At 42.0% G+C, this 27,255-nt stretch overlaps 3 protein-coding genes across 5 annotated transcripts; 2 read left to right on the top strand and 1 right to left on the bottom strand.

The window, feature by feature from the left end:
- The first annotated feature begins 4,833 nt into the window (after positions 1-4,833).
- LOC6619444 lies at positions 4,834-6,034 on the top strand. Its single transcript, XM_002043623.2, has 5 exons — positions 4,834-5,008; positions 5,071-5,234; positions 5,478-5,611; positions 5,674-5,744; positions 5,799-6,034. The coding sequence occupies exons 1-5, from the start codon at positions 4,931-4,933 to the stop codon at positions 5,889-5,891; spliced, it is 540 nt and encodes a 179-aa protein (XP_002043659.1). The 5' UTR covers positions 4,834-4,930; the 3' UTR covers positions 5,892-6,034.
- Positions 6,035-6,090: 56 nt separating this feature from the next.
- Positions 6,091-9,150, top strand: LOC6619443 (dynein regulatory complex protein 11). The gene is made up of 8 exons (XM_002043622.2): positions 6,091-6,826; positions 6,881-7,205; positions 7,264-7,553; positions 7,616-7,772; positions 7,824-8,087; positions 8,154-8,311; positions 8,377-8,960; positions 9,027-9,150. The coding sequence occupies exons 1-8, from the start codon at positions 6,091-6,093 to the stop codon at positions 9,129-9,131; spliced, it is 2,619 nt and encodes an 872-aa protein (XP_002043658.1). The 3' UTR covers positions 9,132-9,150.
- A 75-nt stretch (positions 9,151-9,225) lies between these two features.
- Positions 9,226-27,118, bottom strand: LOC6619441 (fat-like cadherin-related tumor suppressor homolog). 3 transcript variants are annotated; one of them, XM_032719122.1, is made up of 22 exons: positions 27,051-27,118; positions 21,566-25,018; positions 21,403-21,509; positions 21,137-21,344; positions 21,012-21,073; positions 20,797-20,952; positions 20,362-20,734; positions 19,291-20,299; positions 19,048-19,233; positions 18,814-18,988; positions 18,495-18,757; positions 17,709-18,438; positions 17,469-17,646; positions 16,966-17,406; positions 16,498-16,898; positions 16,130-16,438; positions 10,769-16,067; positions 10,426-10,707; positions 10,179-10,367; positions 9,826-9,855; positions 9,551-9,682; positions 9,226-9,489 (listed from the first exon to the last, which is right to left on the bottom strand). In XM_032719122.1, exons 2-22 carry the CDS (start codon positions 24,990-24,992, stop codon positions 9,353-9,355), a joined length of 14,094 nt encoding a protein of 4,697 aa, XP_032575013.1. In that variant the 5' UTR covers positions 24,993-25,018; positions 27,051-27,118; the 3' UTR covers positions 9,226-9,352. The 3 variants fall into 3 exon arrangements, with proteins under 3 accessions (XP_032575013.1, XP_032575012.1, XP_032575014.1); XM_032719121.1 differs by lacking the exon at positions 27,051-27,118 and adding an exon at positions 26,893-27,027; XM_032719123.1 differs by lacking the exons at positions 9,826-9,855; positions 27,051-27,118.
- Between the last annotated feature and the right edge of the window lie 137 nt (positions 27,119-27,255).

The following is a 27,255-nucleotide window of genomic DNA, read 5'->3' as shown; positions in this document are numbered from 1 at the left end:
AAATATTGAAGGGCACTCTGCCAACACAGCGGGCTCCGAAAGGTGACCGACCAGTGGTGGCTCCAATCCAAACGCAGATGGCCCTAATCACCTGGTCGTAAGGATGTGATATGAAAGCCAAGCCGCAGGTGAGCTGCTATGGAGCACCTATTGCATAGATTTGATGAGAAGTCAGACACATTAGGGGAATCAAAAGTATACGCCATACCAGTTAGAGAAAAGTCAGTTAAATATTTACAAATAAAATATATACATATATGTAAACAATGATAGTGATGGCAGCGCGATAGCGCAGGTGACAGCACTGTAGGAAACTATCGATAGGATCAGGAGAGCAGTTGGCTGGAATGATCGAAGAAGAAGTTGTCAAGTTGAAGATGTTGAAATAGAGAAGTCAAAAAGAACGCGCATAAGTCAAAATTGTGGAAAAGCGAATAAGTCGGTCGGTTTTTCAGCAACGATTAGTCAAGTCGGACACTCGTTGAAAGTAGAAGTAGTGTTGCGTGAAGTTCTGTCGGTTAAATATTACACATTTGTAAATACTCATAAACTTAACTTTGATATAATGAATAAAATACACTAATATTACATATATATATGATGGGCCTATTACATTTCCTGGACTATACTTTTCACAAGTAAGCTAATACTATTCAGTATTCAATTATACTTATGTAACTCGAAACTCATTTTGTATCTCATTAGTAATAAGAATAATTGATCTATTGAATGAGCAATCATAACACATTAAGAATACTTTTATAGGAACTATGTGATTTTTGTTCAATAACTTATACTTATTTTATCTGTTCAAACGAAATTTCCGCATGATAGCGCCTTAATTCTGCTGCAATTGAAAGTTTTGCACTTTAGTGTAACTCCACTCCACTCCAAGCAGAACCAAGAAGACGCCACCCTGATTTGACCACGGGGCGATGGACTCCAATCGAAAAGGGAAAGCAAACAGAAAGTCCGGCACACTATCGAACCGAACTATAAAAGCCTGTAAGTGCCAGAATATCTATTTTCGAACTGAAAACAAACAGAGTGCCCGGCGAGGACAGGACCCAAACGCAGATGCCCCCGAAGATTAATCGGCGGGAACTCAAGTGGGACGGAGGTGAATTCAAATAATTTGCGGCAAACTGAACAAACAGAGCGGACAAAACGCCGACTAAGATAATGCCCCGGTGGGCGGGTCGGGGTGTCGGAAAACTTTCTCCGGCAAAGTTTTGCCCAAAAATGAACCCACACCCCACAACCGGTGATAGGGAAATCGGGGGGCGGGCAATAAAACAAATCATAGCATACATCAAAGCGCAAACGAAGCGTGTGATGACACCGAGGCGAGGGTTAGGATAGGGGATAGCATTTGGACAGGTCGGGATTGGCTGAGATGGTAAGACAGGAGGACCAACAACAGCTGTGGGCTTGTTTGATGGCCAAAGTTTGGCAACAAGTTCAATTACTTTTCACCTGGCCAAGAAAAGAAGCAAACAGTTCGCAATTTGTTTAAAACCTGACACGTGGTTTCCCTATCATTGGCCAAATCTGAATCCTTGGGCGTACTTGGGACTAAGTTTTATGCCACTTTTAGAGGTCTTAAACGATTTGATCTGGCTTTTTCGGTTTGGAGTAACCACACAGCTTTTAGATTGTTTCTCAAGCACTTGTTTGTGGCAATGCTAACTCTGTTCTCTCAGTGTAAGTGTAAAGAAATATACCCAGATAGATATTAGACATGTTTAAACTTCATTTCCATACTGCACATCTGACCTTAATGTTTGCTTAAATTTGGTGAGCAATCCCTTAATAATGGATGCCTAGGTAACCATTGTGCTGTTTGCATCCTCGCCAATCTGAAACAACTGCTCGACGAGTAATCCGATGCTGTAGTAGTTTACCCCAAGAACTGGGTAAACAGAATTTACCATATCTGCCAATGGCCCGGCAGGTGGAGGACTGCAACCTGGCCACGTGTCCGGAGTCCCTTGGAAAAAATCGATTTGCCAGCGCAGTCGGAAATAAATGCAGTGCGTAGTACCAAAATAATCCAGCCGTGTCAATCGAGAATTAAGCCAGGCTAAGTGAAATGTTGAGCAGAAATGGAACAGATTGCTCGGCGAATCGCTACTGCAAAATTAAGGCCAACAAATACGGCGATAACTACATCGCTTGGGACGCGAGTTGGCCAAAAAGGAAATTGAATTGCATTCCAAATGCATTTGTCGCAGTTCAGCTGCAGCTTAAAACCGATACAGCAGCAAGTTTATGAGTTTAGCACGAATTTGTGACATTTTAAAGGGTGGAGGGAATTATAGTTGGCTGGGATCGATATTTAACATTATATTTGTTTGTTTTGCAGCGATTTATATAATAAGGGTATATCCCTGGGATAATTTTGAGTTGCGACGAATTGTGGAACTGCAGGGTGTACTACTCTATAATATATAATTTATATCTTTTTATATTTTTATATTCTTTAATGCCTTCCTTAGCTTTTTCTCTTTTTTTTCTGGGCCATTAAGTGTTGATCGTTCACCTCAAATAAAGCTGCATAATCAGGTTCAACTTTATCGCCTCGCCCGACGTTTATGGCCAGATGCAAAGGCTCGCCGAAGGGCCAACAGCTAACCAAGTCAACACCGACAATCTGGGGCAAAAAGTTGCTGGAGTTGTGAGATGCACAACTTACACGGAGAGAAAATAAGATGTCATATGGTCAGTGCATAAATTCTAACTAAATTCTAATTCCAAATTCTAATTTCGGTTTCATGCATGATAACTCCTTTGTCGTAAGTAAAAAGGGAACAAATTCTTGGTAGAGTATTCAAGTATATATAATCAAATATATATATATATTTATATAGTATATATATATCAAGTATATATAACGATTTAAACTTTCTTACAGTGCATTTTGCAGACGCGTCCGTCCAGCAAAAATGCAAAGTGTTGTGCATAAAAGTGTTGTTCTTCCCGCTGTAAGTTTGCGCCCCACTATTTATCCGGCGAAGTGGAGGTGGACGGAGGACTATGTGGCCTCCGGATGCCTTGCGCTTTGCATACTGAAACCGGCGTGGTGCCGCACTTCTGCGGCTGGACGGGGGGCTGGGTTTTTGGGGGCGTGGCTCCGATAATCCGCAGTTATTCTATGTAAACTGCGTTTCTTTGTCGATGCAACAATGAGCCGGAGGATCCGGAACCTGAAACTGGCTGGAAGTCGAAGGTCCTAGATAAAACACCAGCTGAATCCAATCAGCCGCGACTGGTGCCACCCCGTGGGCAATCAAGTGGCAAACTGCTTCGCGGGTGCTCATTAAGTCGTTAATGTGGTTGAGGTTTTTCGCCTACAACAGTTCCGCAGAGCCACGCCCATCCAGACCAAATGAGCTAGCAGAAATTGAACTTTGCAAAGCCATCAAATTAAATAAATAAGGAACTTAGTGTCCGCACAAGTGGAATACTCAATACTCTTAACAAAACAATAAATATAATTTATTACAAATATTATGTGTAATGCATAATTTGTCCTGGCTGGTAAGTATATCATCATAAATCTAAAAACAATGGACTCACTCAGCTAATGAGCTGTCTAGATAGAACCCAACATCCTCGAAGGAAATCCCTTAGATAGCGTATCGCAAAATGACGATGTAAGTTGCCTATTCCCGGTCGGCAAGCCGCAGACATATGCACCTCCTTAGATGTACTGATCGATATCCTTTGGGGCCGTGTGCAGGCGCAGGATAATTGAATTTGAAGTGAAGCTGCTCCTTGTGGCAGTTATGAAATTTCTGGCACGGCTTCCGCTGCCAGGGAACGGAAACAAAAGCGGGGCAAAACGAAGTTACAAGTTGCCAGCAAGTGTGAGAGTGCGTCTGGCCCAATATATGGGAATGGTGGCGCAAAGGATCAGGATGCGATGACGAGGCCCACATCAGTGCTGCCAGGAGGAGACAATAAATTCACTTGGGCGGCGGAAACAGAAGAACAAACTGAAGGGAAAACTCAATAAATTAGACCTAATGGGAAAGGAAAACTGGCCATATGAAGTTTTAAATTCTTATCATTCACATAGCATATATATATTTTACACTAGGCCATCAGGCCTTTAAGAAACCCCAAGACTACGCAATATATTATTATGGTTCTTAATTTTTCAGAGTTTTTTCTTGTGGATAAGCAAAAAAGGATAGCAAAAGCTGTCAGCACTGCCACACATGCTCCCATGTCTTGCAGCCTAGGCAATGAATTTGCGTTTCCGCCTCGCTGCTTTCGCCATCATGGTTAACCGCGTCGTTGATTTAAGGGCGTTCGCCGTTCCTTGCGAGGAGCTGGCGTACTCCGCATCCTTTGTCCTTACGGCGCGAGCGACACAATTAAAAATGTGCGGCCCAATTCATTTGATTGGCACGAAGGAAGCGCCGAGATAAGCATCTTCCGTTGGCTGAAATTGTGGCATCTTCATCAATCAAGAATGTGCTCATTCTCGTGGGCTGGCTGTTGGGGAAAGTGCCATATGGGTTGCTAGAAAATAATTAATGTCTACCAAAAACAGTCAAATTTTAAAATATCTTAACAAATATTGCCGATTTTCAATAAAAATATTATTACGAAACAATATATAATATTTTAAATCAATGTATTTCCAAAAAAAAGGGATTTAACAATAAATAAAACAAAGATTAAGTTGATTACGCAAGAAACTTATACATGCAAAGGAATAAACTATTATTCCTTTAACTAAAAACCCAAGAATCTGATGTCCGATTAAAATTGTCATTTTTGGCGCCTAATCGATAAAAAGCATGTCTACAGCTGTTTTAAGCAGTCTGGCAGCGCTGATCTTATCGAATATGTACAATTCCATCTCTAGAAAAACTTGCATAAAATAAAAATAAAGAACAATTGAACAATCGCATTTAGAATGGACTATGTGCACTCAGTTTGGAGCTACCTGGCCTCGATCTGCAACTGCTGGCAATGCACCGAGGATCCGGTGCAGGTAATCCGCACATTCCCCTTTCCCCGCCAAATGACCGAATACACTATGCGTTCCACCTGCAGCCCAACGAGCCGAACGAGCGGACACACCTTCTCGTGGATCCGGTGAACCATAGTCCTGCCCTTCGGAGGAGCAACTCCGATGGCCTCAGCACCGACTACGCGCACTCCCTTCCCAAGAAGGACGATCAGAACGCACTCTCCAGACTGGTGCAGAATACTGCGATGTACGTAGTTGATAGTGGATAGGGTCCACATTTGGCACTAGCATATGCATATTCTATTGATTGGAATGCTAGCATATATATCATCAAGTAGTATATGTAGTTATAGCAATGGCAGGATCTATTATGTAGTATTGTTATTGCCGAGCATTTATCGGGATGTTCAATGCAACAAAGCAACATAGCCCTGATTATCACTTATCTGTATTATATTTGTATTTGCTTATACACTCCTTTGCTCTCCAGAAACATGATAAACGTTGGAGCCATGGACTGCCACAGCCTGGAGCACCAGGAGTACGCCGACAGAATAAGATTGTACTCGCAGCGGTTGCATCAGCAGTGGAACAATGGCCAGCACGCCAGTATCGCACCAAAAGGTTTGCAATATAGCTAGATTGAAAGGGTAGTGAATGATAACTAACATTTAAATGAACCACAGGTCTCCTTAAAGACGTTCCAAGCCATCAGTTCTATCTGTCTAAGCCAATCCATCCAGATGACACTGCTCAAGTGAGTTTTCTTTTCACAAATAGCTTATTGCTTACCTATTTCGTGTGTTTTTAGATTAAACTCTTCACCGAGAAGGCACACATCAGTGTCTCGGCCATACAGATCGACCACAAAGAGGCCGTGGTTGTTCCCTTCCGGATTCCCTGATTATCGTATCTTAAGTGAAATAAAGTGATAAATTTATATGAAATCAAAATCTATATTGGTACTAAGTAGCCCTTGAATAACCAGGTAATCGACTAATTTTCATTAAGTGTACAGAAGCAAATAAATACAAACTATATTCTTAACACGCAAGGCATTTTTTATTTTGGAATGCGCACACACACATTAGATCAAATCCAAAATGTCGTTCGATCTTAACCATAAATTTTGGGTCTACACGCGCAAGGAAATTGGCCAACTAATCAAGAAGCAGAACCGCCTGAAGAAGATTGAGCCGCCAGAGGAAAAGGCTATATCGTATAAAATTTACGCAGAGCTCTATGTTTTGTATGTGGAGCTGGTCGATAAGTTAAGTTTCATATACCACAATACTTTCCAAGTGCAAAAGCGGGCATTGGTACGAGTTTTGGTGGAGAATGCCACTCAGCAGCTAATGCAACTCAAGGAGGAGTTAAAAGACCTGGAAATGAGCGAATACGTATACATAGATAAGGCGCTGATCGCTAGGAAGCTAACACCACGGGACCTGGTCGTATGGAGGTCACCACAATTCCTTTACCGTCGCCCGTTGGACATTCAAAATATCATAGCCGACAACCGATTGTACATGAACGATGAGGAAAAGGAAGAAAAGGCAGCCCAGGATTGGGTTCCGATCAGTGAGGCCGTCAAGCTTATCCAAGCTCACGAGAGGGCGCGCCGAGCTCGGGTTTACAAGTCGAACATAAAGTACGACAAGAAAAAGTTCCTCAAGGTCCATCAAAGAAAGAAAATCAATTACAAATTCACCTTTAAGCCTGATCAGGCAATGAGTATTCCCGTGAAGCGAACCATTTTTTCAGCTGACTTCTTGAAGGCGGACGAGTCCTGCGAAAACCTCATTAAAAAGGATGATGGAGCGGATACCGCAATAGATGGCAAGTAACTAGGTTGTTTCAAAACAATTGATTGGGTTTTTAAATATTTTCTAGATGAGGAAGCCTTAAGTGCAATACAGAACAATGCTGCTTGTAAAATCCAAAGTTGTTGGCGTGGCTACAAGACGCGGAAAATAGTCAAGATAAAGAAGCGGTTCAGGGAGGAACTGTATGGTATGAAGAAAATGAGGAAACTGAAGCGACCTAATCAGAAGGCAAATTCTATTATGGAAATGTACAAGAACGAGATGCTCAAGAAGAAGCTGGATGAGGACTTCATCAACTTGATCAACGATGAGCGCACCCGACTGCTGCAAGTCCGAAGTCCATGGATGATGGAAGACATATCCGATCATATCCGGGCATGGTTCAAGGAATTGTGAGTTGTTTTTCCCTGAGGCAATGAGGCAACGTATAACTCGTACTTTACTTCACAGCTACGACGCGACTGGGAATTTTCATCCTTATCCCGATCCTGTAAAACAAGGAACGGTACTGGTTGTCATTGATGAAACAATGACCCCAATGGAATTTCAGGAATCCCTTGGTAAAAAGCCACTGTCAAAAGCTGAGCTGAAGAAACTTCGCGATAAGGAGAAGAAAGAGAAGAGGAAAAAGAAGGAAAAGCTAAAACAGCTGAAAATTAAGGAAGCTAAACGTCGGAAGAAATTGAGGGACGCTGGAGTCATCGATATTGGCTACGAACTAACTGCAAGCAAGGCAATTGGTAGATAGTTCGACTTAATGGGCAATGGTTCCAGGGTATTCAAATACTCTCTTCAATTGCAGAAAACATTGAAGAGACAATGAAGAGGTACTCCAAGGACTGGAGAAATGTCGATGAATATCTGAACAAGAATCATGACCCCATCAAGGAATGGGTTACAGAGGAGCAACTGGCAAAGATTCATCAGGAAGTGAGGGGCTTGGTCGACGAATACATGAGGTAATATATATATTTACATTTACAACGAAAATTTAACTTTCCAATTTCCAGGGTTGAGTATGAGTTGCTGCGGGAGGCCTTGGCGAAGGATAACGATGAGAAGTACAAGGCTCTCAAGGTGAAGTATCCCAAGAAGAAGAAGGAGAAGAGGAAGAAGAAGCCCAAGGACATGACAGGCGATAGGACACTGGAATCCCTGTACAATGAGCTCAAAGATGCCGGCATAATAGAGGAAATCGGTCATCGAGACTTTGATGAGTTCATAACGGACTTCAACTTTGTGGCAGACGACACTCGAGATGAAGATAACTTAACGTATGTAGTTATATGTTGAAAACTACTAAGGCTAACAAAAAAAATGAATATCGACTTACAATTCAGCACATTGGGTCCAGCAAAGGGTGACATTAAAATGGTTATCCAAGAGTCGATGCTGGGAATGGGCGAATTCGATGTTCCGAAGCCGAAGTCCCTGTTGCTAATTGGACCTCTGAATAGCGGAAAACGATTGTTGTGTGAAATCATTGCATCCGAACTAGGTATAATAACATTTTGCTTGGAATTGTTTGTTTTTCGGAGCACTTAAACCTTCTGTCTACTCCAGATGCAGTTTTTATGAACCTAAGTCCCGAGAATACCTACAAATATGCCAAAGACTTGAAGTACTTCCTGCATGTTATTCTAAAAGTGGCTAAGGCCTTTCAGCCCACCATAATGTACATCGAGGAGGCGCATAGACTGTTTTGGAAAAAGGTTCCGCCTGAGGCAGTGGATATTAACCCCAAGCTGCTGGGCACCTCATTAGCTAGCAAGATCTTGAAACCATTGAAGAAAAATGACAAAATTGTACTAGTCGGCACGAGTAACATGCCCTGGGCGGCCAATGGAGGCATCAAGCGAGCGTTCCAAAAAGTCCTGCTTATTCCGAAGTGCGATTACGGCACTAGCTTCCTGCTGTGGCTAGAACTGATGACCGAGAACGCCCCAGATGACATGAAGGAGTACGCCTACTCCGCACTGGCACGCGTCCTGCAGGCGTACAACTCCGGCGACATTGATGATAACGTAAAGGAGACCTTGAATATCGACCGTAGGATGCGACTCAAGAATGAGGCATTGGATCCGAACGAGTTCCTTGAGTATTTCCTGAGCAAGAATGAGCCTCCCATTTTCCCTCCAGATGAGAAGGTATACTTGCTTACTTAATATGCTTAATGTTTAGTAACCAAATCATTTAACTGAAATTCTTTTTAGATAATGGATAAGTTCGATAAATGGTTCGGCAGCGCGAACAAGCTGCAAAAGCTGAGAAAATCGTATATGGCTCAAAAGTTGGCGAAGGCAACCAAAAAGAAATAAATAAATAAGTTTAAAACATACTTTAATATGCATTTTTATTTATAACATGTAAGTGTAAACTTACCTTGGCATTAAAGTAATGATACTATGGAAGTGCAGAAGTTCTTTGTGTTTTTTTTTTTATTGAAAATATATAACCAAAGTTTTTCCTATGGAAAATAGTATCTAACGAAATGAAATAATTTGTGTAAAATGTAGTTCTTATATATTAAGCATGTCATTTAATTGTTTGTTTGTTGTTGTGGTAAAAACTCCTCCAACTCAGAATCTTCAATTTCACACAGTCGAACCGAAATGTTGCTGTTGGATCCAATTTCTCCGACAGTGCATGGAAATAGGTATGCCTCCTCTGAATGTTCTGCATAATTAGAGAGAATTGTGATAGTTGCAAGATATGTAAAGGCATTTCCCTTGCTTACCACTTATCGTCCTTCTGGTTTTCATTTCCATCCTAGAAATCGGCCCCTCGGTCATAGAGCTTTCCCCATCGGTCTCACTTGGAAAATGCATCGTCGGTAAATACGAATCAGGATGTCTTAAATATACTTTGCCTGTGGAATAGATCAGATATGGAAAGTTTAAGTAAGATTCTTGTTACATTTTATGTAATACAGGTTCAGTATAATATAGAACGTTTGTTAAGGCATTTATAAATAACCATTTGACTATTACTTATAATGAATACAAAACTTACACGAATGACTAACTTTCGACGGTAAAGGCACTGATTGCATGAAATGAAGTAGTTAAATAGGTTAGTATACAAAGATGTTATTTGTTAGGAAGTTCAAAGGCATAACAGAATGACTTATAAGAGGAAGGTTTGTTAAGTAGTTTGAAATTGTGTGCAATATGTTTTAAAGAAAATTATTTAAAATTAAAAAATGAAAAATAAGCAGCGATTTTGTAACAGCCAATAAGATAAATAAGCTTGTTATGATACATAAACATGAAAACGTTTAGTGATGATAATCAATTTCTTTTTTTTTTTTGTATTTTATTAGATGCTATTAACTTTTTTTCTACCATATTAACGAAGTGTTTTACCTGTATTTGATTTATAGTCTTCATTCTCGATATTATTAAAAGAACTCAGTCTTGAAAGTGGCTGATTACTTGATCTCGGCAACATAAACGGCTCCAAGCAGCTCTCTGCCTCCGAGTCCAAATACAACGATCCGATATCCTCATTCAACGCGGCTATATCCCTCGTCGGATCAACATCTCCGTCTTCCCCTTTTGGTTGTGAAATCAGTTATTGCTCGGGAAAACGAGTCTTAAATTCAATACTTACTGTGCACGAAAAAGGCTTTCTTCGATTTGGACTCGTTGCTATCGTTGCTGTGTAAGCTCGACGAGTCAGCTATTTCTGCTCCAGGAACTTCGGTTATATCTGGCAAGGGATTATGGCTTTTGCGAACCCAGTCGGAACAGTCCCAATGATACTGACCATTGGCAAGAGCTGAATAATCAACGAAATTCGCACTGGAAGAGTGGCACACGTTGGGCATTTCAACGTGGATTAGTTTCCCAGTTGAAAAGCGACTTACAGATGGTCCGAAATCTCGTTTAAGTTCTGAAATAAAGAGCAGGTTAATATTTGCTTTTGCTTACTGACAGGAGGGCAGTTGACTAACCATTGTTCAGTTTATTTTCACTGAAGGTTCTTAAATGCATTTGCTCGCACCATTCTTGTTTGTAGGTATTATCTGCATCGGTGGAATGGCAGGAGTTTATGTTCACATGCTGCTTGTTTCGATTAACCTTCTGGTACTCGAATGGCACATTTTCCAGTTCATCGCCGGCCGAACCGTAGCTACGCAGGATGTCCAAGTTATTTACAAAATTCCTATTGCTCCTATTGTCATTTGGAACTGCTGTGTAGCTAATGGGACGCTGGTTAACCTCCAAGTTACTCAACTTGACGTTTGGTTTGCAGTAGTTGTCCTTGTCCACCAGTGAGTTTAAGTTCGCCTCCTTGTACGACGGCTTGTTCTTGTCCTTTTCTAGTCGGTTCCTTCGCTTTGAAGAGGAACTCCTCTTTAACACCACGCAACACAGGACACAACTGATGATGACCAGTACCACGGCCACGCCGGAAATGATCCCGCTAATGTGCTCTATAGAAAAGTTCTTCAGCTTTGTAGAAATAGAGTTCGAGTACAGGGGATCCCCGCAGCTGGCTCCTGTGAGATAAGATGGACAAATGCATCGGAAACTTCCGGGTTCATTGATGCAGGTCGCTCCATTGCCGCACGGCTGGTTCTCGCACTCATCCACATCGATCTCACAAGTGGGTCCCGTGTAGCCGCGGCACATGCAGTGCGATATTCCATCGCCTTCCTCGCAAATGCCACCGTTTTTGCACGGGTTCGGCGTGCAGAACTTTCCGTACTCACACCTCTTTCCGGACAAGTGAATGGGACACGTGCAGCTGTAGTTGTTGGGTCCGTGGTAGTCGCACCTGCCGCCAAACAAGCAGGGTCCCGATGAGCAGGGGTCCAAATCGATCTCGCAATGCTTGCCGGAATACCGGGGCTGACAGGCGCATTCAAACACGTCCGTATCGAGTTCCTTGCAGATTCCACTATTGGCACACGGCTGAGATCCGCAAATACCCAGGCGCACCAGAACATTCGACGGATCGCACTTGAACTCGACATTCGTAAAACGCTTCAAGGCAGCAATGGTACTTCCGCCGGAAATGTATAATGGCAGCGACTCTTTGGCTATTTTGATGTTTGCCATGCAGCCGATGAAGCCGCGCTGAATATCCTCGTAGCCAATTATCGATGGATGCGGACGAACCTCGGCGCCTACAAAGATATCGTTCGACTGGATGTTCAGGATGCCATTCACACCCGGAGCACTGCCATGGGAGACGTGCTTGTTGTCCACCATCACTTTGGCACTATTGAGGGACCGCTCTAGGCTGATTTGATGCCACTCGCCGTCAGAGATGTTAATGCTGGACACACTGATGACTCCCTCGCCCGAGCCCAAATCGAATCTGTATTGAACAGCTCCGTTTATGATCTCCAGGATGTTGTAGTCCACCTTGCCGCTGGCGTACAGCAGAGTCCCTGTCTGTTGCACAGTTCTTATCTGCAGGGAGTAGGAAAACTCGTTTTCCAGCGTGAACTTCGCCTTTACCTTGTTGATCTTGTAGTGGGCATAGCTCTTTCCGCCAAAGGACACCGCAGTGAATAGACCCATGTCACAGGACTCATTGCTGCACTTCGAAGACTTCCGCTCGCAGAAGGTTCCTGAAAATCCCTTGGGACACACACATTGGTAACCCAAAGTCGAGCCAGACGGCATGCAGATCCTCTGCGGGGAACACGGATCCGTGGAGCAGGCATTCACAGTCTCTTTGCAGTGCTTGCCATCGAATCCTGGTCGGCAGACACATGTATTCACCGGAATGTAAGATGGAGCAGCAAAGCTAATCACATCCGTAAAGGTGGTGGTAACGTTGTTCTTCAGGATCTGTAATATCTGCTTGCATTTCCCGTGAACGCAGTCGTTTTTGTTGCTTTGGCAGGTGGATGGTAGTACATCATCCACCACCAGGTTGGTTTCGTTTTCAATCTCGTTCTTCTTGTCTATCAGTGTCTGCCGAATTTCATCACTTGTGAAGAATTCATCGGAATCGGGTATTATTTGCTGCTTCCGCACTGCAAACACCACGTTCAAATCGGAGTCAATGGACCTGACTCGTCGAATACCCACAGCATGTTGTGATGCTTTTTGATGGTCCGATTGAAGGGTGATGAGAATTACATCCTTTTGGCGACAGCGCATGATATTGCGAATGGAGCGCATAAAGGTTTTCCTGTGACTCAGGAGAAACTCAGATGCTGAAATCCTACTGAATCGAATGACAACCGACTCTTTTAGCATGTCACTGGTTACCAGTTCCACGTTGATCTTGACAATGGAGAAGACATGGAATTTACCATCCGAAACAGACACATTCAGCTTGTACAGACCAATATCCAGGTTGGATATGGCATAGATCTTTCCCGTGTTGTTGGAAATGTTGAACAGCTTCGAGCTCTGATACATGTCCTCGGGACCGGACACCAAACCAAAGTTCAATTCATCATACTTGTCCTGATCCGAGGCATGAACTTTGCCAATGAATGCGCCCGAAAAATCGTCCTCGAATGAATTTATGGTTACTTCTAGTGGTGTCACAATCGGCGGATATTGGCTTTCTTCAATTATTTTTACAACCACCCAGGCATCCGAATATAATGGAGGTGTGCCGTTGTCGAAAACTCGAACCTGAATCACGAATTCGTCCTGCAGGTTGTGATTAAATCGCGAGGCCGTGCTCAAGGAACCATCTTGCTCCAGACGGAAAAGCCCACCCTCATTTCCAGACCTAATATCGAAGGTGTATGGCGTGGTATTGGGTGTTTCGTCTGCGTCTGATATTTTGAAGGTAAGGAATATATAGCCCAGAGGTCGGTTTTCTTGTAGTACAACACTGTAGTTAGCGCTGGAAAAGATGGGTGCATTGTCGTTCGTGTCCAAAATGTTTATATTGATTGGCACACTGTTGCATCTTTGAGGATCTCCCTGATCGCAGGCTTGAATTTCCAGAGTGTAGTGAGAAATAGTCTCACGATCCAATGGCCTCGAAACGCTAATTGTTCCGTTTTTCGGATCTATTAAAAACTGGCCTATGTTGTCGCCCCTTTCAATGTTGTAAGTTACAAGACCGTTTACATCTGAATCTTCGTCCGTGGCTTTGACGTCCAGAATCTTGGAGCCCACGAAAATATCTTCATTGACATTAATGCGGTACAGGTTTTGCAGAAACTTGGGACTGTTGTCATTAATGTCCAGAATCGAGATGTTCACATAGGCATGGTTGCTCAGTGGTGGAGTGCCGCCATCGATAGCTTGTATGGTCAAGAAGTAAAACTTGGACATTTCATAGTCCAAGGTTGCATTTAGCACCAAGTCGCCTGTGGTGGAATCCATTTTGAACTTCCCCTGCTCGTTGCCACTCATTATGAAGTAGTGAATATCCGCATTCACCCCAATATCTATCGAAGTGGCATAAACTTTGCACACTTCTGTGCCGTGAGTGGCGTTTTCTAGAATTTTGCACGAGTACTGTCGCATACTGAACTCGGGTGGATTGTCATTAATGTCCAATATGTTCACAGCAACTGTGGCAATGGAGTGTAGTTTTGGAACGCCACAGTCCTCCGCCTTCACAGTGAGATTAAACAATGAAATAGTTTCACGATCGAGACTTTTGTCCAGCCTTATGATACCAGTCGATTTTGATATTTTGAAATAATCATGGTTTTCGCCCATTAGCGAGTATTTGATTTGTCTATTTACCCCGAAATCCTTATCCATCGCGTGCACTTTCGTGATCAAAGTGTTCAGTTGTGCATCCTCGGGTACACTCACTCTATATTGAGCCATTGAGAAAATGGGCGTATTGTCATTTATGTCATTGACCGTGATGATTACTTCAGAGAAACACTCTTGCGTAAAGTCCTTGCCATCCTGCACATGTGCTACCAATTTGTACTTGGGGGTCGTCTCCCGATCCAGTGCGCTTGCCACCTTCAGGATGCCACTTTCCTTTCCTATACTGAAATCGTCCGCACCTTTGCCCGAAAGATAGAAGCGCAGTTTGCTTTGAAAATCAAAGTCAATCGCTTTGACCTCAACGAGTGTAGTTCCAATCGAGATTGATTCATTAGTGGAGATATGATAGCGGGGTTTTAGGCAGTAAGGCGTATTGTCGTTTATGTCTTTTACATCTATTTCCACATTGGCTTTGGCAGTGAATTTTCCATCAGTGGCTATTATGCTTAGGTTGTAGAACATGAGTTGTTCGCGATCTAATGGTTTGGCAATAAATAACTCTCCGCTCTTACCGATCTGGAACTGGGCTTGCTTGTCCCCAGAAACGATAAAGAAATCCATTTCCTGTTTCTCAATATCGGGATCAATAAGGAGTAAGTTGATTAAAACTGTGCCAGGCAGCGCGTTTTCGAAAACAGAAAGCCTTTCGATAGGTAACTTAAATACTGGTGCGTTATCATTATAGTCTACAATTTTGATAGTTACAGGTACTTTTGCATCATGCTTTGGGTGGCCATTATCGGCAGCAATTACTTTGAAATTGTACTCAGACTGAACTTCTCTGTCCAAGGAGGTTAGCAAGGTGATCCAGCCAGAGTAAATGTCAATGTCAAATATATTTTGGATGTTTTCAGTATCACTTTCCAAGTAGTAACGAATATCGCCATTTGGCCCAGTGTCCGCATCTGTGGCCGATACTTTCACCAAGGATATGACCTTTTCACTGTTTTCCGCAACACTGGCACTGTAGAATGTGTTGTCGAACTTGGGATAGTTATCATTTTCGTCCCTAACGTCAATCAAAACATCAGCGTAGGCGAAAAAAACGGGAACCGTGGAAGTTTCCGCCACTACAATCAAATTGTGCGACTCTTGTTGCTCCCTGTCCAATGTCTGCTGAAGGATCAGTTCACCACTGTCGGATATCATGAAGTGATCCTGATCCGCTGCTATTGAGAATTTGAACGTATAGTTTCCAATCATATGTAGCTTCGTTAGCACGGTTCCTGGTGGCGTTGACTCTATGATCTTGAGTAGAACTGAAGATTTCTCAAAAGTTGGAATATTGGCATCAGTCTCGACTATTTCGATTGACACTGGAACTTCCGAATGGAATTGAGGTTCACCGCGATCGGAAGCACGAACGAAAAACTGATAGGAGTTCACTCCATAAGATTCCGCCTTGCTTTTAAACACAATATCTCCAGTTTTCTCCTTGATTTCGATCACATCCTTTACTGCCTTATCATTGGATTTTTGAACAATTTGGTAATGCACCGATCCATTATCATTAATATCGTCGTCTTTGGCTTTAACCTGTAAGTAAACAGTTCAAAGTTCTTTAGTAGGGACTACTTAAAAGGACAAACCCTTCTTACATTCAGGATAGTTCGGTTTGCTTCCACTGTTGTGCTTACAACCATTTTGTATTCCTTCAATAGGAAGTAAGGAACGTTATCGTTCACGTCCACGACTATAACCTTGAGGGAGGCAAACCCGAATTTCCCGCCACCATCGGACACCTTCAGTAGCACCACGTACTCATCCTTTTTTTCACGGTCGAAAGTTACTTTTGAGGTTATTACACCCGTCGATTGGTCGATGAGAAAGATTTTTTTCATTTCCTCCGAAACAATTTCGTAGTAAAGATTCGCGTAGGTGCCAAAGTCTCCATCCGATGCTTTTACCTAAAAAACAGTTATCGTTACACAAGCCTAATAGCCTATTTATTAATCTATTAAATTACCGTGATTATATTATGACCGTGTAGCAAGTTTTCAGGTACTTGAGCCTCATAAGTACTTTGATCAAACTGTGGACTGTAAACGTTTTCTGGCAGTAAGGATATTTTGAGCCGGGCATATGCCGTATGAACTCCATCGGACACGGAAATATTCAAGACTGTGCTACTTTTATCAGTGAAGTTCAACATGTTTTGAAGGGAAATCACTCCTGTTAGCTTATCAATGCTATAGGTTTGCAATTCATTTCCATAAACAATTTTGTATTCCAGGGAATCCGTATCGGAAATGTCCTTATCGTATGCTTTAGGCAGAGCAACAAATTGTCCACGAACAGCTGCGACTGACAGTTTGGTGAAGTACGACGGCTCAACGAAACATGGAGCATTGTCGTTCAAGTCTTTAACTGGAATAATAGAATATATATTCACAAATTAAATGTCTGTAAGAGATAAAGCGACATAGTATTCTACCTGTTATAAATACGTTTGATCGGGAACTTAATGATGGCGATCCATGGTCCTTTACGTTAACGACTATATGATGATACTTGATTTGTTCATAGTCCAATGGAGTCTTTAAATACAGATTTCCGTCTGTGACGTCAATGTAAAACAGTTCTGAATTGTTTTGCCCATTAATGGACTCGATGTAATAGGAAAGTTTTGCATTTGCTCCAGAGTCTTTATCAGTTGCATTAATCTTCAGAATTTGTGTTCCAAACGATGCATTTTCCGGAATGGTTATGTTGTATATATCACTCTCAATTTCTGGATAGCAGTCATTGACATCCATAATGGAAACAGATAAAACGACTTCAGCATAAACGCCAGAAAGACTGTCAGTCGCTCGAATGGAAACATCGTGTGAGCTTATTTTCTCGTAATCCAATTCATTTACGACAAAAATTGATCCTGAAATTAAATATAAGCTTAGATCATTTTGAAATGACACAGATGGGGCTGATTGATTTTACCCGTGTTGTAATCAATTTCAAACGACTGACTGTCGGAAGATATTGTGTAAATTAAACTCCTTCCTAAGGGACTTTCAGCTTCAATGGATACGGAAAGGGCCGAGTACATTTCCACGTCTTCCTTGACGCTAACAGTATAAAACTGCTTTTCAAAAACGGGCATGGAACGATCAATAACCTATAATGGAAAAAAACAGTTTGTATTGAAATGTTTCCTTTTGTTTTCGTAAGAGAACCCACCTTAACCTGCAGAGGAGCTTCTGAGGAGCAAGGTGTTATGGCGCCATCATAGGCAGCCACTGTCAATTCATAGTTGCGGTTATGACCTTCGACGTGCTGCTTTATGGATAACTCCCCAGTTTTGCGGTCCAGTTTGAACAACTCCCCATTGCCCTTCTTAAGTTCGTACCTAACTTCGCCATTTTCCGCACTGTCCAAGTCAACGGCCTTGACCTGCATTATAATCGTTCCTTTTGGATCGTCAATTGAGACCGTGGCATAATAGGGCATATTGACAAACAAGGGGCAGTTATCGTTCACATCCAAAACGGATATATATATGGACGTTACTGCTCTGCGAACATTCGAATTCGTGCCGTCGTATAGCACTGACTTTGCTTCCACGAAGAGTCTGTACAAATCCTTTACTTCGCGATCGAAAATAACTCCAGTGGTTTTTAGGGCTCCCGAACTGATTCCAATATCAAACAATTGTGTTGGGTTCAGGATGCGGTACTCAACGTTTTCGTTCAGTGAGTTTCCAATCACGTTCACCAATCCAATGGTAGCTACTTTTGTGTTATTTTCAAATGCAGAAAATCTGTACGATTCACGTTGGAATGCGAAATTCGAGTCGATGGCAGACAAGACCTTAATTTTAACTATTAAAATTGCAGAGAATATTCCGTCGGAGGCACGGACGTGCAAGGCATAGTCCCGATCATTTTCGTTATTTAGTATATCGAAATTTCTTAAAAGAAAAAAGTTATGGTTTATGTTCTAAGTAAATATTGTAGCTTAGTTTACCGTGTCGTAATTATTCCGGTGTATTTTTCGATCTGGAAACATTCGTTGGTGTTTCCATCCACAATGTCAAACCTTAAGGTATCGTTATCAGCATCCTTTGCGCTAACTTGTCTAACAAACACATTCTCAAAAGTTGGAAGGAACAAAGTTACATTGAGTTCACGCTCATTAAATACTGGAGGACAATCGTTAACATTTATGACACGAATCGTCACATGTGCAGTTGTAGTGGAATGTAGTTTGGGCTTTCCCATATCACTAACCTAAAATACACAAGATTTGTACACAAAAATCCAAAGCTATTTTATGCTTAATTTACCGTAACGTCAAAGGTATAACCAGCGTTTGTTTCGTAGTCCAATTGTCGTAACAGTTCAATAGCGCCAGTTGTCGAATCTATTTTAAAAAAGTTTTTTACCAGATCGTCAACTATGTGGTATTCAACCATTCCGTTTACTCCGACATCCGCATCCTTGACTTGTAATGTCAAATGACTGAAGAACAAATATAATTTTGTTGATACCGCAATGGATGTCCAACTACAAAAACTTACTCTTTTGATGAGTCGTGTACTTTCAGTACGTAAGATCCAATAGCGGCGGATTCGGATAGTGCTCCAACATATTCATTTTGCACGAAATACGGAATATTATCGTTAGCATCTAGGATATGTATAATTATATTTTGGCAGGATGACTCGGCTGCCATATTGGTTCCTTTAACCGTAAGGTTGAATACCCTGGAATAACACAAATTTTATTAAAAAAATAAAATTGTAGTACACTTTATTGCTTACTTGATGGACTCATAGTCGATATTTCCATTGATAACAATAACTCCAGTGGAGGGGTTGATGCGGAAGCTTTCGTGCATGTTGCCGGAAATAATATTGAAGAATATGGATGACGACGACCGAGCGGTGACTTGAGTAACAAATGTTCCGATGGGCAGGTTTTCGAATATTTCTATGGCAATGTTGTTGGTTGAGAACTTCGGAGGATCGTTCTCGGACATGGTGACAATGATGTGCACCGGAATCTGCGATGACAACGGTGGATTGCCCAGATCTACGGCCTTTACTTGAAGCATGTACTCCTGGATCTTGTTGATATTCAAGTTGCCAGCCAATGTGATTATACCGAAAGTCGGATCAATCTCAAACACACTACCCACGTTACCCGTGATAATTGAGTACTGGATCTCGGCATTGTGACCACTATCTCGATCTATGGCCCTCACTTCGGCTAACTTAGAGCCAATAGCTGCGCTTTCTGGAACCTTACTTTGAATTATTTTAGCAGTAAATTCTGGATGATGGTCGTTGTGGTCATGCACGTTCACAATGATCTTGGCATAGTTTCTTTTACCAGGCGCTCCTTGATCCTTAACAAAAACGATGAGTATATGCTGCGCAGTCTTTTCAAAATCCAATCTCTGAGTGACAATAACATTTCCACTTATGGAATCGATTCGGAACAATGCCAGCGACGACGGATCCTGAGTTGCGTGCAGGTGATAGAATAGCTTCTTGTCCTCATCTCTGTCAGTGGCGTGGAGTTGCATTATAACTGATTCCTCTTCAATATTTTCGGATATATTGACATGATACACATCTTTAGCGAACTGAGGGGGGTTGTCATTAATATCGATCACTTGAACCAAAAGATTAGTGAACGTTGTGAATTTGCCATCAGTTACGCTGATAGTCAGATTATAGGACTGTTGGGTCTCGTAGTCCAAATATTTTGAAAGCAGTATGTTTCCGTTGTCTTGGCCAATGTAAAAGGTATTGTCCTCATTGCCATCTGTAAAAATGCATGCGAAATATCAAAAAGTATTCAAAACGTGAATTACCTATTTAACTTACTGGAAATGTTGTACCACAGCTGGTCGTTGTCATCATCGACAGCCAAAATTTGAGTGACCAAAAATCCAGGCTTGTCATTTTCCGTAAGGTCTACGACATTTTCGGATGTCTTCCTGACTATCAACGGTGCATTTTGGGAATTGGGATTTACAGGAACTACAACAATATTAACTCTAGCAGTTTGACTCTTCTTAGGAATTCCGTTGTCCTCAGCCTTGATGTGAATCTCAAACTCATTGTCGGAGTCCAATGGTTTTGCTATATGTAAATGGCCCCTTTGGCTGTCGATGCGAAATTTATTCTTACCCTTCCCGGACTTAATTGAGTAGGTAATTCGACCATTTTCGCCACTATCGCTGTCGATAGCGTGGACCTAAAAACCAATAATTTAGCTGACCATTTTCGGTAATTCAACATTGAAAGCCTTAGGCATACCTGGAAAATAGATTGATTGACTGTGGCTGAAGACGGAACTTGCACCTTGTAGACCCTTTGGTCAAACTCGGGACTGTTATCGTTGATATCCAGTACTGACACAACGATTCGCGATGTAGAAGATAGTACTGGAGATCCGTTATCTGATATAGCCACCTGAAAAAAATTGTCTCACCTATTTTGTTTTATAACTACGAAAAAGCTAATAAGCCTACCTCCAAAATATGTTCCGCTTGATTTTCTCTATCCAATTTGCGTTCTGTCGTCTTAATCACTCCTAAGAACATGAAACATTAGGAAAAAATGCATATAAATAAAGTTTAAATTCAAATATTCATACCTGTTTTCGAATCAATTTCAAAGTACCCGACAAGATTTCCGGAAACTATATTATATGTTATAGTCTGAGTGGGATCTATATCGGGATCGAAAGCCTTTAGAGTGATGATCTCCACATTTTCCACACTTGCTTCCGTGACATTAACGTAGTACACTGGTTTGTCCGTAAGAGGAATGTTATCGTTTTCGTTTTCGACTTGGATGTAAACCTAATGATTAAGTACATGTAAGTTTACGGGGCATATTTAGATATATGTATTTACTCACTTCCACACAATTGCTGAGGGGAACTATTGCGCAATCCTGTGCACAGAGCGTCAGCCAGTAAAAGTTTTTCGTCTCCGCATCGAGTTGCGACAAGGAAGTTATCGAACCTGCACAATATATTTGCATTAATCCCTCTAAGATGTCATACGAAGGCAATACAAACCTTGGTCGTTGACCGCAAAAATTCCCAGTCCATCGCCACCTGTGATTGAGTACGTGATCTTGGAGTTCAGGTCCACCGTGTCCATATCCCGTGCTGTGACATTCATTACGAACGTTCCCTTCGGCTTGTTCTCCTTTATCTTTCCCTCGTACACAAAGTCGTCGAATTCGGGCGCAAATCGGTTCTCGTTGACGTCTATGATCATTATCACTATGGACATGTCCGAAGTCAGAGAGGGATCTCCGCCATCGATGGCACTGACAATAAGGTTGTGCACTTGTTTGTTCTCATAGTCCAGATATCCCTGTGTCCTAATTGCACCCGTATGCTTATCGATTCTGAATAGTTCCTCATCCTGGGTCTCCTCTTTTAAAGAGAATTGGATCTCGGCATTGGGTCCAATATCTTCGTCCACCGCTTCGATTACGGCCAACACTGTTCCACGGGGCAGATCTTCGCGCACTTTAAATATGTACTCTTGAACTCCAAAAACGGGCGCGTTGTCGTTGACATCGTCGACCAGGACGTAAACCAGTGCCTCCGAGGATAGCATAGGATTGCCACCATCCTTGGCAGTTATGTGAAGAGCGTAGTTATCCTGCTTCTCGCGATCCAGTGGTTTGTTCAGACGAATACATCCCGTTGTAGCATTTACCGTGAAATCACTGCACTCAACCGACAGGGCATATGTCACCTGAGCATTGATTCCAGAGTCCGCATCCGTGGCATGGAGGCAGTGTACCACGGTTCCTATCCTGGCGCTCTCAGTCAGCCGGAAGGTGGCCAATGTCTTCTGAATAACCGGGCGATTATCGTTCACGTCGAGGATCGTTATTGGCAACATTTTTGACGTCGATTTGGTCGGGTTACCCAGATCGTAGACGGTGATGTTGAGGACATATTCATTTTGCCGCTCTCTATCCAAATATCCAATGATCTGCAGTTCACCGCGGTCTGGATCAATACGAAAAACCGAATCGTAGTCCCCGTCTGAAATTGCAAATACCAGCTTTCCATTGTAGCCCAAATCGCGATCTTTGGCCTCTATCCAAGCAACTGTTTCGCCCAATTGGACACTTTCGTTGATGGACAGCTCCTGAGGGAAGTTCACGAACTCTGGTCTATGCACATTTTGGCCATATCGACTGGGTGTTAGAGACAAGTCACTGAAAACGGATGGCGATGCACTCTTTACATTGTTTTTTTCGGCCAACGACAATGTTTCCGCCAATCTCCTGGCCACGCCGGTTTCCCGGCACTCAAAAGATCCAAAACCATGTAGAATACTGGAATCTCCGCCCAAATCTTCGGGCATTAGATGTACATTGATGATCAAGTCATCGGAAAAGTGGGTGCCGTCCGTGGCGGAAACTTTGAGAATACGATTTGTTAAGGTTGTTTTCTTTAGGTCGCAGGAAATAGACAGGGCACCCGATGTGGGGTCCAAGTTAAAGCAGCCATCCTCGTTGCCATCGCTCAACCTATAGGATATTATATCGCCTGCATCAAAGTCAATGGCTGAGGTAACGAATACCTCGGTGCCCATCGGCGCCGATTTGGTCACTTTGCCATAGCAGTTCACACGTTCAAACTGTGGCCGATTATCGTTGATATCCTTGACGACGATGGACAGTTTGATTTCCGTCTGCCTTCTGTACGGCAATCCCCAATCGGATGCACGGATTATCAGCTCATAGTTGCGCTTCATTGTTTCAAAGTCAAGCAGTGATGTGGTCTTAACTATACCGCTAAAGTGATCGATTTCAAATGGAACCGCATTTAGATTGGCAATACTATACGATATGTATGAATTTTCACCAGAATCCCTGTCCTTGGCAGTGAGCTTCACAACAAACGAGCCAGCCAAGTTGTTCTCATTGATACTAATGACCTTATTGACATTCTCAAAAATGGGATCATTGTCGTTCATATCCTGTACGCTGATTTTTACCTTCGCTGAAGATTGTTTCCGCGACCCAACATTTGCCTGATCAATGGCGGAGACTGTTAAGGTATAACTTGACTTCTTTTCGGCATCCAGCTGCTTCGCTGTGTACAACATTCCCGAATCGGGATTAATTCGGAACTCGTCGCCCTCGTTTCCACCCACGATTTCCAAGTAGACCAATGCATTTTTGCCCAAGTCTGGATCGCTCACTTTGAGCCTTATCACAGGCATGTTAATGGGTGCCGTTTCTGGAATGGATACTTCGTAAATCTCCTGTGTGAATATGGGTATGTTTTTGCTCTCGGGCTTGATTTGAATCGGAACGGATTTGTAGGCGAATCTACGGGGAGTTCCGAGGTCCTCCGCCCGCAGGGTTAAGTTGTAAATGAAATGTTGCTGGTTGAGGTGCGCAAACTGATTCAATTCGATGTAGTACTCGTCTTTGGTCTCCGCCGCCTTCAGAAGAAACGTGCCATCCGGATTTCCATCGACGATTTCCAATCGGCCTATGTTGCCATTTATCCCAGTGTCTTTGTCGTTTACTCGTACAATTCCATAAATCAAAGGATTTGATGTTGGCGTCACGCTCGAGAAGGTCTTTGTGAAAATCTCTGGAGCGTAGAAGTTAACCTGTTTCACCGAAATACTGACCTTCGCCTTGCTGGCCTGGTGGTTCTGGTGGTTCACCCATGATCCCCGATCGTAGGCCACCACCGTGAGCTCGAAGTGCGAGTTCTCCGCATACTGAAGCTGCTGCAGGAGAGTAATTTCGCCAGTGGTTGGGTGGATAGCGAAGTATTCACTATCCATCAGGAGGCTGTAGTAGATTTCCCCATTGATTCCGAGGTCAGCATCGTCAGCTGTGACCTTTAAAATACTTTGATATTTGGGCGTGTCCTCCGGAATAACAACGGTGTACTGAGTCGGGTAAAACAGCGGACTCAGGTCATTGCGATCCAGTACTTTGATGTGGATATTCGCCTCCGTTTCATAGCTGGATACATTTCGGTCGTGCAAATGTACATGTGCCTTCACTCTTATAACGTATTCCTCAGTTTTTTCTCTGTTTAGCACAACGTTATTTGTCCGAGTTCGAATCGCTAAGAAGGCAAAATCTCCGACCAGTTTCTCCTCGGCCTTAAACAGCTTCTCCTTATCGCCACTAATTATCCTATACTTAACCTCTGCGTTCAAGCCAACTCTCAGGCCGGCCAGTCTTTCATGCAATACTCCCTTGGCGTAAGTCTTGCCCAGACTATTTTCTGGTATGGTAACATTATATACACTATGGCTAAACCTATACAGATCTTGCAGTTGGTTCTCTAGTCTATACTCCAGGGTCGCCGTGTGCTTCTCATCGGCCTTGCTTTGTACAGTGGGGATCAACCATAGACTACACAGTAGTGAAATCCATTGGAGTGTGGTGAAAGCTTTTCTTTTTACAGGAGTTACATATTTTTTAATCTTCATAGTAAACATATACTGCTCTAATTTCACATAATATCCTGCAACGTAAACGGAATGGTAATCATTTTGTTAGACAGGGTTTATTTTGAACATTGTTCAATTATAGTAGTGTTTCAGTAATCCAATCTGAAGTCATTGGTTTAAGCTGAATTTAGAATTAAGCATTTAAATATTAGCGACCTACGAGGAAATACCTCAACTTTTTAATGTTCGCAATTAAACAAATTGTTAATAAGATATGCACAACACAATGTAAATCGCTCATTGCGAGCCGAAATCAAATATACGGCTATTTAACACGTCCAGTTTTAACCATTTTTCATTTTTTATTTACATAATGTATATAATTCCTATAAAATGTGGAAATGTACGAGATGGGCATCTCCACGTTTGCTGGAATTTGCAATCTTTCTTCTACATAATTGATTTAAAGTGCTCCATTTTGTTTAAACGATTATATCTACCAGCAACAATAGTCGTCTATTAAGTGTACTATATTCAGCCTCTAATTTGGGCAAATTTACGCCACTGTTCAAGGGGAATCAATCTGACAATAAGTATTTAAGCTTAACAACTTTTGCAAGGTACCTGATTTAAGGCATACAAATTATGTGTAAACAAATGAAGCAAATTTCTAGTACAATGGGTACAATAAAATAAATAAAAAAACAAAATGGTAAAATTATAAGCTCTGTTATTCAGTACATTTTAAAAAATTCACTCTTGAAAACTGAGTATTCATATGGCATAAGCCTAAATTTAAATGTTTCCAAGAAGATGATTGGGCGTCAAGAAAAATTGTAAGAGACGCCTTCCGCAATCGATTTGACCCAGATTTTGTTTTAAAGGGGCACGACCAGCTTATCAGCCACACTTCTGATGTCATTTATAGTAGTAATCGGTTTCTAAAATTAGTTTGCTCGAAAATGCTTCATTAATTTAATTCACCTTGCTTGCAAAAACAAAACATGTTCTATCTTCAAGGCTTATTCACTATTTATGAATATTTATATAATATTTTTCTCTATAAATTGATATCCAAGTAGTTAGGTTGTGGGCACAAAGCCTCTTACTTGACACCTTTGGCAAATAAGAAAAACTAATAAACCAAACGTGTGAAAAGTAGAGCTTCATTTTCCCTATAAAACTGAATGAAAGAGGTGTTTGGAATATTTTCCATAACACGTCGCTTTCGAGTCTCAAATTTGTTGTTTACAAATTTTAAGAACCGTGAAGGCTACACTTTTAAAATGAGTTTTCACCAGCATAGCAGATCAGCATAATCACTTGACTGAGGGAACCACTTGTTGGGATGTTGGGAGTGGAAATTCCGAGGTTTTCGACTATTCGATTCATGAAAACGTGAAGGTTGCGAAATTGGTGCGGCGCGTAGGTAAATATGAGTAATAAGACCCTAACACACACACATATGTACGTACATATATGTACATGAAAAGAAGTCGAAACGGGTTAGCGAGCACAGGCCATGTGAATCACTGAGGAGTGCTTCCAACTTTGATGTTTATTCAGAAGCAATGTCTGAGAACCCTTCTTAGCTTGTCTGGATTCTCACTCCGAAAATCAGTCCACAAAGTCACACAATTACGAGCACTCACTCTAGTTTTTACATAGCAGTGCAGCATTTATGTACATACATACATGCATGCATACATAGGTATACCTATGTAGGCGATGCATATGTACATAGCACATCGGTGTACAAAGATAACATGTGTCTCTTTTCCGTGTGCTTAATTTTCCGATAAGGTAAGTAAACAAACACACGCACTCCGTGGGCCTGGCACTGGGTATTTTATTGGCTTAAAACACAGAAATGCACAATTCTCGGTTGAAACTTCTTTTTGGAAAATGTTTGGCCCACATACAAACGCACTCAGGTACATATGTGTACCTTTGTAATTTAGAGTGGATCCCACAACTTGGCTGGAACTATCTAATATTCGGTGTTTTCGCTGGTTGCTCGTTAGCTTCGGGGGCGATCACTTTCATCGGTTTGTAAATTCATTCATCTCCGATTTCAGGTACTCTAGACGCAGATTACACACTCACATTAATTGGCAGCTGCATGTACATATGCACCACTAACTACGATCGCCGATAACTCCGCCCGCTATTGCTCTCTCTTGAAAATGCTAACATCGATTGCAAGAATCGAATACTGCGATAATTTACAGATCGAATGTACTGCTAGGCGCGAATTGACACGAATTTAAGCGAGGGCCTTCGTCTAATAAATACAAAATTGTCAAACAAT

Source organism: Drosophila sechellia, chromosome 3L, assembly GCF_004382195.2.
Source record: "Drosophila sechellia strain sech25 chromosome 3L, ASM438219v1, whole genome shotgun sequence".
NCBI classification, from domain to species: domain Eukaryota; kingdom Metazoa; phylum Arthropoda; class Insecta; order Diptera; family Drosophilidae; genus Drosophila; species Drosophila sechellia.
The sequence above is the reverse complement of the archived record's forward strand: the minus strand, read 5'-3'. Positions and strand labels throughout refer to the sequence as shown.